At 46.0% G+C, this 15,469-nt stretch overlaps 1 protein-coding gene across 9 annotated transcripts in view; it reads left to right on the forward strand.

Moving 5' to 3' along the window:
• The window catches only part of LOC138962452 (uncharacterized), a 172,530-nt gene that overhangs the window by 97,467 nt on the left and 59,594 nt on the right, over positions 1 to 15,469 (forward strand). For all 9 annotated transcript variants that reach the window (XM_070334266.1, XM_070334269.1, XM_070334272.1 and 6 more), the window contains 9 exons: positions 3,533 to 3,607; positions 4,044 to 4,214; positions 4,635 to 4,787; positions 5,351 to 5,458; positions 5,797 to 5,963; positions 7,222 to 7,408; positions 8,078 to 8,185; positions 10,943 to 11,082; positions 11,511 to 11,639. In XM_070334266.1, coding sequence (XP_070190367.1) covers positions 3,533 to 3,607; positions 4,044 to 4,214; positions 4,635 to 4,787; positions 5,351 to 5,458; positions 5,797 to 5,963; positions 7,222 to 7,408; positions 8,078 to 8,185; positions 10,943 to 11,082; positions 11,511 to 11,639 — 1,238 coding nt within the window. The remainder of the gene's footprint in view (positions 1 to 3,532; positions 3,608 to 4,043; positions 4,215 to 4,634; positions 4,788 to 5,350; positions 5,459 to 5,796; positions 5,964 to 7,221; positions 7,409 to 8,077; positions 8,186 to 10,942; positions 11,083 to 11,510; positions 11,640 to 15,469) is intronic.

The following is a 15,469-nucleotide window of genomic DNA, read 5'->3' on the forward strand; positions in this document are numbered from 1 at the left end:
GGATTTGGCTCCCTCTACTGGTTTCCAGTTATGAGAGACTCGGTTGTGGCTGTTTCAAGACGCATCCTTCTCTCTTAGGAGGAGATGGGACGTCCGTGTTAGATCTGGCATCTTTAGGAGACCTTCATCATATTTTTCGGTCCAGGACGGATTATATTGATTTGTTTACACTTGGTGTAGATCAATACGATGATGTCGTCTTCATTCTTTGTTCAACCTTTCCTAGGGTGAACGAAGATCAGGTGCTTTTATCCTCTCTTCACCTCGCTCACGCGTTTGGGTGTCGACGGGATTTGATTTCGCTCTTTAGCGATGTTCACACAGCGAGTTAAGTCCACCGGCTTGAGCATCTTCTGGGATCTCTTCCGGTGGGTTTCGGGCTGACCTTCGGGTATGCTGGCTTCTGGCGGTCAGGGTGACAGTCGTTTCAGCCACAATTTGCTGTTCCGGTCACATTTCCGGTTAGCCGGAGAGTTGTTCTCTTACTGACGTCATGATTACGTCGGCGCTTTAGGAACAATGACTGACTTATGCGGCCGGTGTTGGTCTTTCGCTGGGTCAGGCTCTGCCTTTCTCGAGCAAGGACTGGTTCTGATGTTTCGTCCAAACTTAAGTTTCACTTAAGTCGTCCTCGGAGGTGACATACAGATTTTCTGAGGGGGCATTGTCTTCGGCAATATCAGTTCGAAGGATCATCCTTTGTGGCTGACCTTCTCTCTCAGTTTTTTGATTAGTCCTCTCCTCTCGGCAGAGGGCTAACTAATATTCCGAAACCTTTGAGTCATTCCTTTGCCGGTGTTCAGCGGGTATTTTGGAATGGCGTCTGGGTTACGGGCTCTGTGGCTCTTAGCCTTAGTCTGTGCGTTGTTCGGCAGCGTTTAGCTGCTTGACTTCGCTTTTTCGGGTGCCTATGTCTGTGGACCCGACGCTTTCTTCATCCTCATTCTAAAATGAGGAGAGTTAGAGCGACTGCCGTTGGGTTGGGTTTCCTTTTACGGTCACCTTTCTACCACAGGCAACAATGGCTAAAGGGTTTTGCCTTTTGCCTGGCCTTCCGTCTCTCAAAGACGGACAGACATTTTCTGGTTGGTTCGTCCAAGTTTCAGCTTTCTCTCGACTTGGCTACGAACGTATCTTCCAGCTTTTCCGGAGAATTTTTTCTCGGGAATTTCCTCGACTGCTTGGCGCCACGGTTTTTTGATGCTTATCAGTCTCGCTTTCAGTCTGGGGTTTGGATTCTCTTTCGATTTTCCTACAAGCAGACTGAATTGCGTACTCTTTTGTTCTTGGAACTTATGTACGCTGACGCTCTTTGTGAGTTTTCGTCATCGAGTTGGACTCGGGTACCTGGTACTCGGACGTCTCTCTCTTTCCTTTACGTGGTGATTGGTCGCCCTTCTTTTTGAGCTGCCTCTCTTTGTCCACGCTTCTTGTTGGGTTGAACTTTCCTTCCTAGAAGAAGAAAGGGGGGGGGGGTGGCAGATTGTCTTTCCCCCTCTACTTAGCTCGGGTTCATTTAATCCAGAGCTTTGGTCTCTCTCTGTGCCTTTTCTCTTTTTTGTCCGTGGGATTGATCGAAGGTTTGGGCACAGCTTACTAGCCCTCTGAGGTTTTCCTTTGGCTAGTTTTGATTAGAGACTCCTTGGCTGTCAATCAGGTTTGTTTCTCCGATCCCTTCCTGATTTGTTGGCAGCGTGCCAGTTCCTGGCTAAGGATTAGTGTGAGTTAGAATTTTCTTTCCACCGAGCCCTCCCTGCCTTGTTGGCATGGGGCTACTTCCTGGCAAGGTTTTTAGAGTGAGTTAGATTTTTCTTTCCCACCGCCTTCTTGATGATTATCTGCTAATGTGATTCGGAGTAAGAATATGAAATTTAATGAAAAATTTCTAAAGTAAATTTTGATTTAATTAATATACTTACCCGAATCACATATTGGATTCCCTCCCGCCTGCCCCGCGTATGGTTTTGATGTTTGTGTAAAAGCCGTATGAGGGTAGGTAGACACGTGGAGTTGTGGGAAGTGACGTGTGCACACCAATATGGGAGGTAACTCCCAGTGTGACTGCTCATTACCTAAGCTACTTTCGCTTTCGTTTTGGTGATGGGGTTGCTTCCCTTAGATAGGTAAGCGTTTTTCAGTGCTAAGCATCTCATGTGACTCAATGCTAATGTGATTCGGGTAAGTATATTAATTAAATCAAAATTTACTTTAGAAATTTTTCATTCTTATCCTTGTCATGGTGTCATTATATTGCAAGCTATTATTGTTGTCACCTTGCTGAATATGTTAGTAAATTTGCTTGTACTTTTAGTTCCTGTCACTGGAATGAGTTAGCCTCTAACGATGGGTTGTCCATGCCATAATTCTGTCCATGGTTTATTACATTACATGCCCTTATTGGCTCCTATTCACTTTCGATTCTGACAATTTTTATTCTGCATGCTGCCAGGGTGTGCTGGCACCACCGTTTGAGCTTCGGTGCAGTACCATTATTGATTGGTCTGGAACCGAAACTTAGGCTATAGTCCACAGTTGCACTAGGTCCAGACTACTTCCCTTTCGCCCTGAGCGGTTTTTGGGCTGAGCAGCCGGCGACTGTGGCAACTGGCATAAACATACATCTAAATATAATATCAAACGAACGTTTCAATTGTCAGCGTTATGGCGGAACAGCCCCAAAAGCTTTATGGACTCTCTAGATTTTATAATGAAATTCAATTGTTGGATTCCATGAGAATCCCAAACTAAATTAATTAACAGGTTGGGCAATTAACTATCTATTCTTGAAAAACATAGGTAAGGTAAAATAATTACAGAATTTAATAAGGTAAAATAATTACAGAATTTAATAAATAATTTGGCGGAACAGCCCCAAAAGCTTTATGGACTCTCTAGATTTTATAATGAAATTCAATTGTTGGATTCCATGAGAATCCCAAACTAAATTAATTAACAGGTTGGGCAATTAACTATCTATTCTTGAAAAACATAAGTAAGGTAAAATAATTACAGAATTTAATAAGGTAAAATAATTACAGAATTTAATAAATAATTGTCACTTCGGTGGCCTACTGCAGCAACACTATGCATTGACTCTGTTGTTTTTTGCTTGTATGTTAATTGTGTGAACTGTGTCTCATCTGCCTTGTCTCCACTGATTTCACATAAATGAGCACGTGTCTCTCATCTCAGTTGCATGACAGAACAATTAATGATAGTGTATGCACCTGATAGTGTATGCATCTGATAGTGTATGCATCTGTCCATGTGTGTATGTGAGTGTGTATGTGAGTGTGTGTGTTAGTGTATGTGTGTGTGTTAGTGTAGTTATGTGTGTGTGTGTGTGTGTGTGTGTGTGTGTGTTTGAGAGAGAGAGATTTCATACATGCTTGCATGCGAGTGCATGAATCCATGTGTGTGTTCCACAGCATCACAAATTAAAATGATAGTATGATAGTGTGTTCAAGTTTTACTTGATAGTGTGGAGCTTTCCTGGCAGAACACTGAACGTAATTGTTGGTGCATGTTTCAGCGTCACTTTGCAGTGTTCAGCTTGCCCCCTGCCCATGATGAGTCCCTGAAGACTGTTGTTAATGGTATCCTGGAGGTAAGTAGTCAGGAAAGCAACGTAACTTCATATCTTTGATAAGCGTTCCCCTTAGGCTTGACAGAAATGACCAAATAACCTCTGATCTCCCCGGAAAAAAGGTAACTTTAACCATTGAGTCAGTCACTTGATAATCCTGCGCGCAATTTGGCTTTCTTATTAATTGTACATAGACCACTTGGAAGAGTTGTCTCACTTGTGATTGTCAGTTATTTTAAGAGATGCCAAAGTAATAACAGCTTTTTATTGCTCATCCTTTAAAGTCATAATGTTTATAATTAGATCTGTATTAGGCATCTATGTATGCTTTTTATTTTTAATCATATCTGGACAAACTGTGGTTATTGTTGACGTCTTTACGAAATCTTGGTAAATTTTCATAATTTGTATAATTTGAACAGGACTATATCGTGTGTCTGTACACATTCTCGTTCAGGCCAACATGACCCAGCAGGAGTCGCCTGGCCTTGACCTTGACCTTCACAACGCCCTGGTGAACATGTCATGTGACATGCTGACGGCAGCTCAGAGCGTGCTGCGACCGACCCCCATGCCGGGTCGTTACCACTACCTCTTTACCCTCAAGGACATCAGCAAGTGTTTCCAGGTCAGTGGATGAACACCCCTAAGATTGGATATGGCTGCCCAAATGGATGGATAGAAAAGGGTTTTACATTTAAAAGTCCACTCATAAGATGGTTGAGAACTGGGTATGGCTGTCTTAACAGTGGGGTGAACAATGATCTGATACATAAAGGCCCACTCATTGGAACAACTGTCAAGGACATGCTCAAAGTATTGTGCAGAAAATGTGTGATGGTAGAGTAGGATTTTCCTAGTACTGTGATAGAAGGACATCTGCATGATAGGGACACTTGTTTGGCTGGTCCCAAGGGTGTCCTTTCATGACAGGTATCACTGTAAAACCCTAATGTTTTCTCTCTCCATGCACAGTGCCTGCGACGTGGGTGTCCTTTCATGACAGGTATCACTGTAAGACCCTAATGTTTTCTCTCTCAATGCACAGTGCCTGCGACGTCTGGCAGACGAGAGCAAGGCTGACGAGGGGACGGTGGTGGCGCTGTGGAGACACGAGGTATCGCGCATCATGCGTGACAGGATCAGTCGCTCCACCGACCTCCTCTGGTTTGACGACAAACTGGAGCAGGCCCTTGTGCAGGTGAGGCCATGATACCGTGATGTTGTTTTGTTGTTGAGTTGTTTTTGTGTGTGTGTTTTATTGTTGCTGCTGTTTGGTTTGTACAGTGGTACCCCCCTTTTAACACCTCCACAAATCTGAGAAAATCAGGTCTTAAAACGGAGGTAAATTTACACAGGTTATGAACAGAAAGTCTTATAAAACAGGGTCTTAAAAGGGAAGAAGTCTTAAAGTTTTCTTCAGGGGGGGGGGGGGGGCCTAAAAGGGGGGGGGGTCCCTAAAAGGGGGGGGGTTCCACTGTACTTGCTTTACTTTCTTTCAGTTTACATGATTAAATAAAACGCATAGCAACTGGCATGAGTGTCTCACATATTTTGCTGTCTGGTGTATTGAGGTTGGACCAAACAACACTGAAGGAATTTAGAGTGACAGTGTGATAATGTTCGTGAGACCATCAATGGTGATATCAATGAAAATGACAGTGATTCCTGTGTGTGTTTGGTTAATATTCAATGATGGCGGGAGGAGGGTAGGGTGGTTATGGCATTGCATTTTCTGATTGTATTTCTTGTCTGATGTTTCAGCACTGGTCCAAGCTGGAGGAGAAAATACCTGACTATTTCGTCACCTTCCCCATCGACACACGCATCTACACGAGGCCGGTCACCACGCATGGAACCAAACAAATCAAGGTACTGGTTTCTTCCTGCATGTGTGCTGCTGTTATGTTAGTGGATATTGTTCATTTGGATTGTTTATCGACTGCAAAAAAGATAGAAGTACTCAGGTTGGCATTTAGTTTGGAGTGTGTGTGTGTGTGTGTGTGTGTGTGTGTGTGTGGTGTGTGTGTGTGTGTGTGTGTGTGCATGCGTGTGTGTGTATATGTGTGAGTATATGAATGTGTGTGTTTGTGTGGGTGGGTGCATGCGCATTTGTAAATGAGTGTGTAAATGTCTCTTTCTACCTTGTCTCATAATCTTTGTGTCAGTCTGTGAGTTATAACCTTATAACAAAAAACTTTTCTTCTCAGGTGTTACTGCAGCCAGTGGAAAGCTTGAGCGACCTGCACACTTGTCTGAGCGCTCACCTGACGCGCTATAACGAGGAGTTTGGCAACGTGCACCTGGACATCATGCTGTCGGACTTCACCATCGCCCATGTGGTCAGAATGCACCGCATCCTCAGCTTCCACCACGGGTACGTGCACTCTCAGCTGCCAACGGATACGGCTTTCAGCGTAGCATGCTACGTTTTAAGAGCAAATGCTACGCCAAGCTAAAGATCGTGTACACTACATTGGGGTGTGCACGTTAAAGATCCCACGATTGACAAAAGGGTCTTTCCTGGCAAAATTGTATAGGCATAGATAAAAATGTCCACCAAAATACCCGTGTGACTTGGAATAATAGGCCGTGAAAAGTAGGATATGCGCCGAAATGGCTGCGATCTGCTGGCCGATGTGAATGCGTGATGTATTGTGTAAAAAAAAAATCCATCTCACACGGCATAAATAAATCCCTGTGCCTTGAATATGTGCGCGATATAAATTGCATACATTTTTTAAATCCCTGCGCTTAGAACTGTACCCACGGAATACGCGCGATATAAGCCTCATATTGACTGACTGACTGAGTCCTGTACTCATTTCTGTTTCCCACTCCGTGTACGATTGACAAAATGGGTCATAAAACATTGTCTTCACTTAAAAGTGGCACTGGAGATACTCTCGTGGGCATTTTATGTTCCTGCATTCTCATAAAACTTGATTAGAAATGTCTGTTTTTGTGCAAGATGGCGTAAATGCGGATGTGGGAATAAAGTTTAGAAAATGCTATGCTTAAACACTATTTGCTACGCTGAAAATTCCAAAAAATTCTAAATAGCTACACTTAAGGCTAGCCAGGATGATGGGGTCAAGTTCTACCACCTGGTGTGACCCTGCGATAATCATTCCTGCAATGGGGGAGCTAAGCTAACATCATGCTTCGGGCATGTCACTGTCTGTGGCTCCGCCTTCATCATGAAGGCATTTGGGAAAAGTTTGATATTCTGCGGATCTTTACACAGAGGAACTTGACATCAGAAAAACTTGGGAATGAAATACAGTGGAACACACCATTTTAAGACCTCCAAAAATCTGAGAAAAGCCGGTCTTAAAAGGAGAGAGTCTTGATATAGGGGTAAATTTGCAGTGGTTAGGAAAAGACAATCTGAGAAAACAGGGTCTTCAAATGGAGGGAGTCTTAAATTAGGGGTTTCCACTGTACGTATTACAAAAAAAGGGCACTGACACTCCACGGCGCAAGAGAGATGCTTGCCATCACCCGGTATAGGAACGCTCTCTTTGTGTCACACCCCTTCTGTCACAGTGGGTGATCATGCATTGTGTTTTGTTTGATTGTGTCTTTGTTGCTGTGCATCATTGGTAGGTTTTAACAAAATGTCTTTTGTACAGCGGCAACATGCTATTGATCGGCGCGGTGGGCAGCCACCTGTCACGTCTGTGTCGCCTGGCGCTGCACGTGGCCGACATCCCCATCCACAAGGTGGACACCAGCAAGCAGAGCAACTTCTTCGACGGCCTGCGCTCTGCCATTAGACTCTCCGGCTCCGAGGGCAAGATCATCACCCTCATCTTCACTGTGAGTCTTTGCAGTGGGAACCTTACTGTCAAAAGACAAAGTTGAAAAACAAAAGAAATCTGTACTCGCCAATGCCAGGACAGCACACATAAAAACATATCAAAATGTTCGCCTATGGAGGCTTCTTTAGGACGTACAAACAAACAAATACAGAGGGAAACAAAAAGCAAAACAGCACAGAACCAGAAAATGGATTAAAAGATTGAGGGAAACATAAAGGGAAGGAACTGTAGTCAAAGAAAAATTACAGGGGAGAGAAGTGGTTAGAGTTATCAGGGAATCACAAATGCACACACCGACTAACTTGCACATACATGAATAGACAATGTACGGAAACAACTGACAAGGTGGAACCCCTGCGATAATGAAACACGGCAAAAGAAGAGCTCTGATGTGCATGTTGTGATGATTATGGCATCATAGTAAAAAAAATGTGCTTGTTAAAACATTTCCTGCTCAATATGATGCCTTTGTCTTTGAAAATATGTTCATCGAAGCCCACTGTTCACTGCCGCCTGGATGAGGGGGAGGGAGTGTGTGTGTGGTGCATGCTTTACAATTTCGTGATCTTATGCCTCGTATTGTCTCCATGTTCAATAAAGTAAATGAGATGTTATTGTGATAGGATTGTGTGACGAGTGTGTGTTTATATTGTGTGTTGTGTTGCAGTCACAGGACTTGAGCGATCCTGTGTACCTGGATGCCATCAACAGCCTGCTGATCAGTGGGGAGTACCCACACCTCTTCTCCAATGATGAGATGGATGGATTGCTACAGGTAAGACAGTCTGGTCTGGTTGTCTGTGTGTAGTTTTTGATAATGTTTGTGTGTGTTTTTGTCTTTGATCGCATGGTCATATTGTAGCCGTCTCGCACTCAGACAAGGCGGTGTTGTAGATCGACTTCGCTTTTTTATTCACCATAAAAATCGCATGAAAAAAACACCTGAAACACATGTAAATAAAATAATGAAGACATGCCTGCTGATGGCCAGAAAGAAAAGCTAGTAGACTAAGAGCTACTGCTCCTAACTCCAGGCGATTTATATGCCAAAGGAGTTGTGTCTGCATCCACAGCCCCGAGCCTGTGATTGCCGATTCCGTACGCATCCGTGAAGAGGTCTAAGTCCGGAGGGGGCAATGCTAGGGGAACCCCCTGAGCGATCCAATCGGATTCCAGCCACCGACATGTTCTGTGACGGAACCAAACCTGGAGGAGGACACCGCGCTCTGAATCCGCCCCCCTTCCAGGAAATATTCAGCTGAGACAGCAGCCGCTTTGTGCATAGCAAGCCTAAAAGCAGTAGGCAGCGCTACGCATTCTCCCTCCTCCGCCAAGCAGTCCGAATCCCCACCAGCAGCTGTGTCAAAACACACTGGCGGGGAGACGGGGGAGTCAGCGCACTGAAACTCCTGTTGATCCCACTGACCCGAGTGAGAGGGGAAAGCGTGATCAGTCCCTGCCTGCCAACCCAAGGGGGAGAGGGGTGGGTAGCTGACACAGCGCCCTGCCAAGACGGAGGGTGAGCGGGGGTACGAGACAAAGTCAAGCCAGGCCCACCATACCCCGCCTGCTGTGCGAGAGTAGCGCCCCAGTGCAGAGAACCAGTCTGACTGGTTTGAGCCACACCGCGCCCCAAGTGGGGAGGGGGGTGGCTCGTCGTAGCAGTATAGACGCCCGGAGGGGGGAAAGACGGGGTGAGAGACGCAACCATAAACGGCCGACCCCACCCGTCCACCTGCTGACGTCCTGTAGCTTCACCGCTCACCCACCCCAAAGGGAGAGGGTGCTTGCGAACAACCCAGTACTACCAGAGCCAGTCCACGGTGCAAAGCTGAAGTAGGAGGGCTACCAATTAAGGAGTACGTCGGTAGACGTCGCCTAGGCCGAAGGGCCCCTTCTAGCCAGCGAGGAAGTGTTCCCCACGGTGGGCGGGAGAGCGGGAACCGGCGATCGTGACTCAAACTGCTGAAAAATAAAAACACATATTTCATCGTTAAGCCCACCCAAGGTGGAAGACACTGACTGATTCTCCTTGAGAGGTGATGCGGGCTGGGGAGAAAAACGAAACCTTATCCGCCGGAATAGCTACTACAAAAGAAGTACTACTCAAAGGGTCGTCGACCCGCACAGAGGTTTCTTAATAGGGCTAGAAGCCTTATTCTCTTCCTGCCTCGCACTAAGTTTCTGCTTGCTATCGGCCATCTTGAAAAAGCTAAATGGCCGAAAAACAGTTACCCACCAGAAAAATGAATTTCTGAAGTGGCTGTAAAAACAAACAGCTAACAACAATTCAATCAATTAAGAAGGAAAGACCTCACCAAATGAATGGCGAACAGGTAAAGGCCCCCACAAGCCCGTATAGTCTCAAAGACAGAGGGCTAGCGAAGGCCGAGTGAGCAGTCGAATTCCGCACGTCCTACATGCGTCGTCGAAAGTCGAGAATGATTATTCCGGATGCCGGCGCCCGCGGGGTATTATGGGTAACCAAGTATGGGCAGGTCATAGCAACGGCTATGGCGTCTGTTTTTTTAGCTTGGTTACCACCCTTACAAGGGCAGGTAATTTGAGTTGTTTTTCGACATCTAGCATGTGAGATCGGAGTCAATGCATTTATGAGAATTGCGGTAAGAATATGTCATTTAATCAATAATTAACTAGTTTACCACATTTGATTCACATTAACATTAAAACAAATTACGGCTCTCACAAGTATACATATACATCATATTCCATTTAGTTCAGCAACATTGCTTCACTGAGAAATCATATATAAAACACAACGGCATACACGTAAATATTATATGTATACAATGCAAACAGTTTACACCATCAACATGTGAATCTGACATGCTGAGAATAGTTTAACATGAACTCCATTCCTAAATAAAGAATGTCACACCGCAATAATAAATATCGCATACCCCAAAACTACTGTAGTTGTAGTTATGAGGGTTTTTCACTTCTCAGTCTGGCCAGGGTATAACCAATACTAACAGCAAAAGGAGTCTTGTACAGACAGGTTGACTTCTTAGTAGGTGGTAACAGCTTACATTGCAGTGACACTGCCAGTCACAGCACACCAAAAATGCAGTGAACTTAGCTCACACTACAAAAAGTATTCTTCCAAGCCAACATTGGCGACAAAACAGCCAATGAGAGTGCAGTTTTCATAAGCCAATGAAAACTTGCCATATAAAGAATAGGCACTTCAAATAAAGCATATTTTAACAAATAATAAGCAGGCAACTGATTCCTGCACAGGCACATGAAAAGATTATTCTTATAAAGGACACAAACAAATGAAGTTACAAGTCAAAATATCCTGCCTGCCACAATATCATCTTCTCGGTCATCTGAATTAACAGTTCTGTGAGTCTGTCTATGTGTTTTGGACATTTTGATAACTTGTAAAATGTTGCTTTTCAAGGCTTTAGTTCAGCTTTGACATACTTTATGGACAGACAGTTGAAATGCAATCAGTTAACATATTTCAAACGCATCTTAAAAACTTGAATACTTCTTGCCATTCCAGGCCATCCACCCTGCCATGAAGCGGGAGTTCCCCAGTTCCGCCATGGACCCCATGAAGTTCTTTGTGTCCCGCGTCAAGAGCAACCTGCACCTCATCCTCTGTCTGCAGCCGTCCAACGACCTGCTGCGTGATGCTTACAAGTAAGGAGGCGCAATGCTGATATTGAACGTGCTTTATTCTCCACAGCTGGATACCATTTTAAGTTTTAGTTATGATAATGCTGATACTGTCTTCTATATGGGGAATATAGCATATTCTCTTGAGATATCCTAACATTTAAAATAGAGAGAAGAAGAAAAACCGCTGACGACATCTGGACTATTAGCAAACCAATAACACAGGTCCGAAAGGCCATGAACGATGAGAAGGGCTGGTAAGGATGTCCCTAAATGTTTATATGAGTATGGTAATTCCTTATTTCTACAACTGCAGCTTAGCGTTAGTTCAGATGTGTTAAACATTATTTGCTTTGACACCTGTTGACTTAATTCCTTGAACAGTGAAATGGGCGTCAGCTGTCTGTTTCATGACACATTCCATGTTAGTGACTGTGAGCTGTGCTTTTCAGCCGGTTCCCTGGCCTGCTGAGCGGGTGTCAGATCAACTGGCTGTGTGACTGGCTGCAGGAGACGCTGCTGGGAGACGCATCATACTTCATCGCCAAGCACCAGCTCACACAGGAGTTTGAAGACCTCAGGTAAGAAATCAAAAAACATCTCTCTTGTGTCATGTCTCTTGTGTCATGTCTCTTGTGTCAAAAACATGTCTCGCTTGTGTCTTCCGAACAAGCTTTGGACAATTTTTCGGATAAGTTTATTTTCTATATTATAAGTGTTCGTCTGTATATCCACTTAAAAGACCGCTGGGTCGAAGATCAGTGACCATAACGTTTTGTTTTGTCACAATTAAATGTTCCTTTCTTGTTTTTTTGATACCTCAGGTAAAAATTTCTCTTAAGGGGTTACTTGTGTGTTCAAATCGCGTGAAAGAAACATTACACATTTTGTGCACAGGTTCCTTTAAGCAATATGGACACATCTGTGCAAAGAAAAAAGGGGGTCGACGTATTAACTTTTTTTTTAGAATTTTTTTACTGGGGGTTGTTAAGTACGATTTTGCGAAAAACACTGCGATTTTTAACATGATCCCAACTGACATATTTAGCTCTACAAATAATAAATGAGACATTAGTTTGTGTATATAAATGAATGGAGGGTATAACTTTATCATAAAACGGTACTTATCAACGTGCATTTTCAGAAAATGATCGAGGTTTCTCGAGGGCGTACACATAAAATTATCACTCCTTTAGTAGTAAAAACGTATTAAATTACATATTCCTACTCCGAATCACATGTAGCATTGACACAATCGGAGATGCTAGGTTCTGAAAAGGCTAACCGTCTAAGGGAAGCAACCCCAACCACAAAAAGTGTAAACGTAGCCATGGTAATGACCATACACCCGGGGAGTTACCTCCCATCGTGCATGCCTTGTCACTACTGCTACTGAACACGTGGTTCATAGCATTCGACCTTACAGCTTTCGAGGGAGCAGGTTGTTGATTTTTGGGCTCCCCTGTGGCTGCGCTGTTTGGTGTTGTTTTGACACCCACCGGCCACGTTACCGTCTATCTTGCCTCCTGCTTCGTAGTTGGTGAGCTCTTTCCATTTTGGTCATTATTTTGACAGGAAATTTGTTGTAGTTGCTGATTTTCGTCCGTGTTTGGACCTGTGATATTTCAGTGACTACTGTTGGCCGCCATTTTTGTTGTCAGCATGAGTTGACAGATTTTTGTGGCTAGGCCGATGTATTTTGGAGGTAAACGTAATTTTACCTTCTTACTTGCTTGCTGCTTTGTTTAGTTGGTAAGCTTGTTCCTTCTTGTCTTTGGTTTGACAGGAATTTATCTATAGTTGCTGACTTTTTGTCCGTTTGGACTCCTAAATGCGTTTCAGTAACTTATCTTGTGGCCGCCACTTTCGGTTGCTCAGCTTTCCTGACAGCTTATTTATGTGGCTAGGCCTATGTTATGGTGAGGTTCTCCTTACTTTACCTGCGTTTTTGCCTTCTGCTTTGTTAGTTGGTAAGCCATTTCATATTTCGTCATTACTTTGACAGGAATTTTTGTTATTGCTTAATTTTCGTCCGTTTTGGACTTCTAAATTTTGTCCAGTAACTTATCGCTTGGCCGCCATTTTGTGTATCAGCGTTGCTGACAGTGGTTTACTTGGCTAGGCTTTAGCAGGTATCTACCAGTCCGTAGGACTGGTCGTGGTTTCGGATTTAACATGTTTGTTATGTTTTGTTCGTTACTCTTTCTGCCTCGAACAAACACTTTGTGGGGCAGTCATATACTGTTGTACGTCCTGTTTCTTCTCCTCGCCTTCTCTGCCGTTAGCAGATCAGGTGTTGCAGGTGTCTGCTTTATCTTTGTGAAGAAATTTTCGCGTTCCAAGCCTGCGTCTTCCGTTGGTCCCGCTGTCTGTGGGCGACGTCACCTTGTTGGCTTCTTTGACGCTTCCGGCCGAGACGTTGTCTAGGGCGGATGTTTTGCTTCTTCGTCTTCTACCGCTGTGGTTGGCGATTCAAGTAAGTCGAGCTGGTCCACAGGCCCTCGTGAGGCCGTCGGACAGTCCCTGCTGGGACACAGCTCTTTTCGGCGGGTTCACGACCCGCAAACCCCTGTTCAGTCGCACCCTGGCTTCACTGAAGACCATTGTGTGGCTGAGCAATGGCGGCAGTTGGTTCCGGCTACTTCTCCGACGTACGCACCCGCTGGGGTCGTTTCCGGAGTTGTCTAGCCGTTTCCGACTGCTGCGCTTCCGGCACTCGCCGGAAGCATAGGTCCCCCGATGTACGCACCCGCTGTGGTCGTTTCCGGGGTTGACCAGGTCCCCCGATGTGCGCACCCGCTGTGGTCGTTTCCGGGGTTGACCGGACGTTGCCCCCCGGGCATTCGTCCTCTGTTCAGTCGCACCCTGGTTTCCTCGAAGACCATTGTGTGGCGGAGCAGTGGCGGTAGCCGTTTCCGGCGCTGCGCTTCCGGCACTCGCTGGAAGCATAGGTCCTCTGACGTACGCACCCGCTGTGGTCGTTTCCGGGGTTGACCGGACGTTGCCCCCCGGGCATTCGTCCTCTGTTCAGTCACACCCTGGCTTCCTCGAAGACCATTGTGTGGCGGAGCAATGGCGGTAGCCGTTTCTGGCGCTGCGCTTCCGGCACTCGCTGGAAGCATAGGTCCTCTGACGTACGCACCCGCTGTGGTCGTTTCCGGGGTTGACCGGACGTTGCCTTTTAGGGCATTCGGGCTTCCGGCCTCCGTCCTCGCATTCGGCGCTTCCGCTTTTCGCGGTCTCGTCTGGTGCTTTCCGGCTCCACCCGGATTTACTGCTCCTTTCGCTTCCACTTCCTCCCGGATGTCGGTAGCTGAGGAGCAACGCCAGCCCTTCGGGCAGGTGGTGTCTCAGCTCTGGCCGATGTAGTCAGCGTTTCAACCTTCGGTTGTCGCGTCGACTGCCGTTCCGGTGCCTGCGGCTGCAGACTTGCCGTCTTCTCTCTCTTAGCCTGGTCGAGGCATGAGTTAGGACGACGTCGGGGGGGACGGATTTCCGGTTTTCCGGTTATGCCGTTTCACCGGCCTTCCACCAGTACGTGGACTTCGGTTTTTTCGCCGGTTGTGTCGGACATTCAGTCTGTCGTCAGCGATTCCACACGTGCTGGTTATTGGGAAAAAGGCTTAACGCTGTCCTCTAAGCTGCGGCAGAGGTCACGTCGAAGGTTTTCCCGGGCGGGGCTTCGGCCTCCTACACTTCCTGTCTGGAAGCATAGGTTCTCCATCACAAGCGCACGTAGTGGCTTGTCTGGGGTTGATCGAGGACTGGCCTACGGGCGTTCGGGTTCCGGCCCCAGTCCTCTTCTGGTCTGTCTCACTCTTGTTCCGTCGTGGGCATTTGTGTTTCACCAGTGCGGCAGCCGTTGTCGGCGTGGTGTTTCCGGTTTTACTGGAAGCATAAGTCCTCCATTTCAAGTACACGTTGCGGTTTTGACTGGAGTTGACAGAGGACTGGCCTACGGGCGTTCGGGCTTCCGGCCTCAGTCTACTCTATGCATCTTTCGCTTCCGTTTTTTGCGGTTTTGTCTGCTGCATTTCCGGCTCTGTTCGGATACACTTCTCCTCTTCCTGACACTCCTTCGGAGGTCGGTGGGTGAGGAACAGCGGCTGGCCTACGGGCATTTAGGCTTTTAGCCTCAGCCGGGGCAGTCTTCACTTTACCTGTTGGGTGTTGCGTTTACTGCCTAGTCAGTTCGGGTGGCCCTGGACGTTTCCCCTATTCACGACCGTCAGTAGGGGGATAAGTCAGGTCTTTTTCCGGTTGGATGGTTTTCCGGTTTCCGGTCATCTCATTCATCAGTTTACCACCAGCAACTGTGACTTCGGTTTGCGTTCGTAGCTGAGCTATTCTGGTTCTCAGTCTTTAGTCAGCAATCGAACACGTTCTGGATTTCCGTCGCAGCTCAAGCTTC

Source organism: Littorina saxatilis, linkage group LG3 (genome assembly GCF_037325665.1).
Source record: "Littorina saxatilis isolate snail1 linkage group LG3, US_GU_Lsax_2.0, whole genome shotgun sequence".
In the NCBI taxonomy this organism is placed as follows: domain Eukaryota; kingdom Metazoa; phylum Mollusca; class Gastropoda; order Littorinimorpha; family Littorinidae; genus Littorina; species Littorina saxatilis.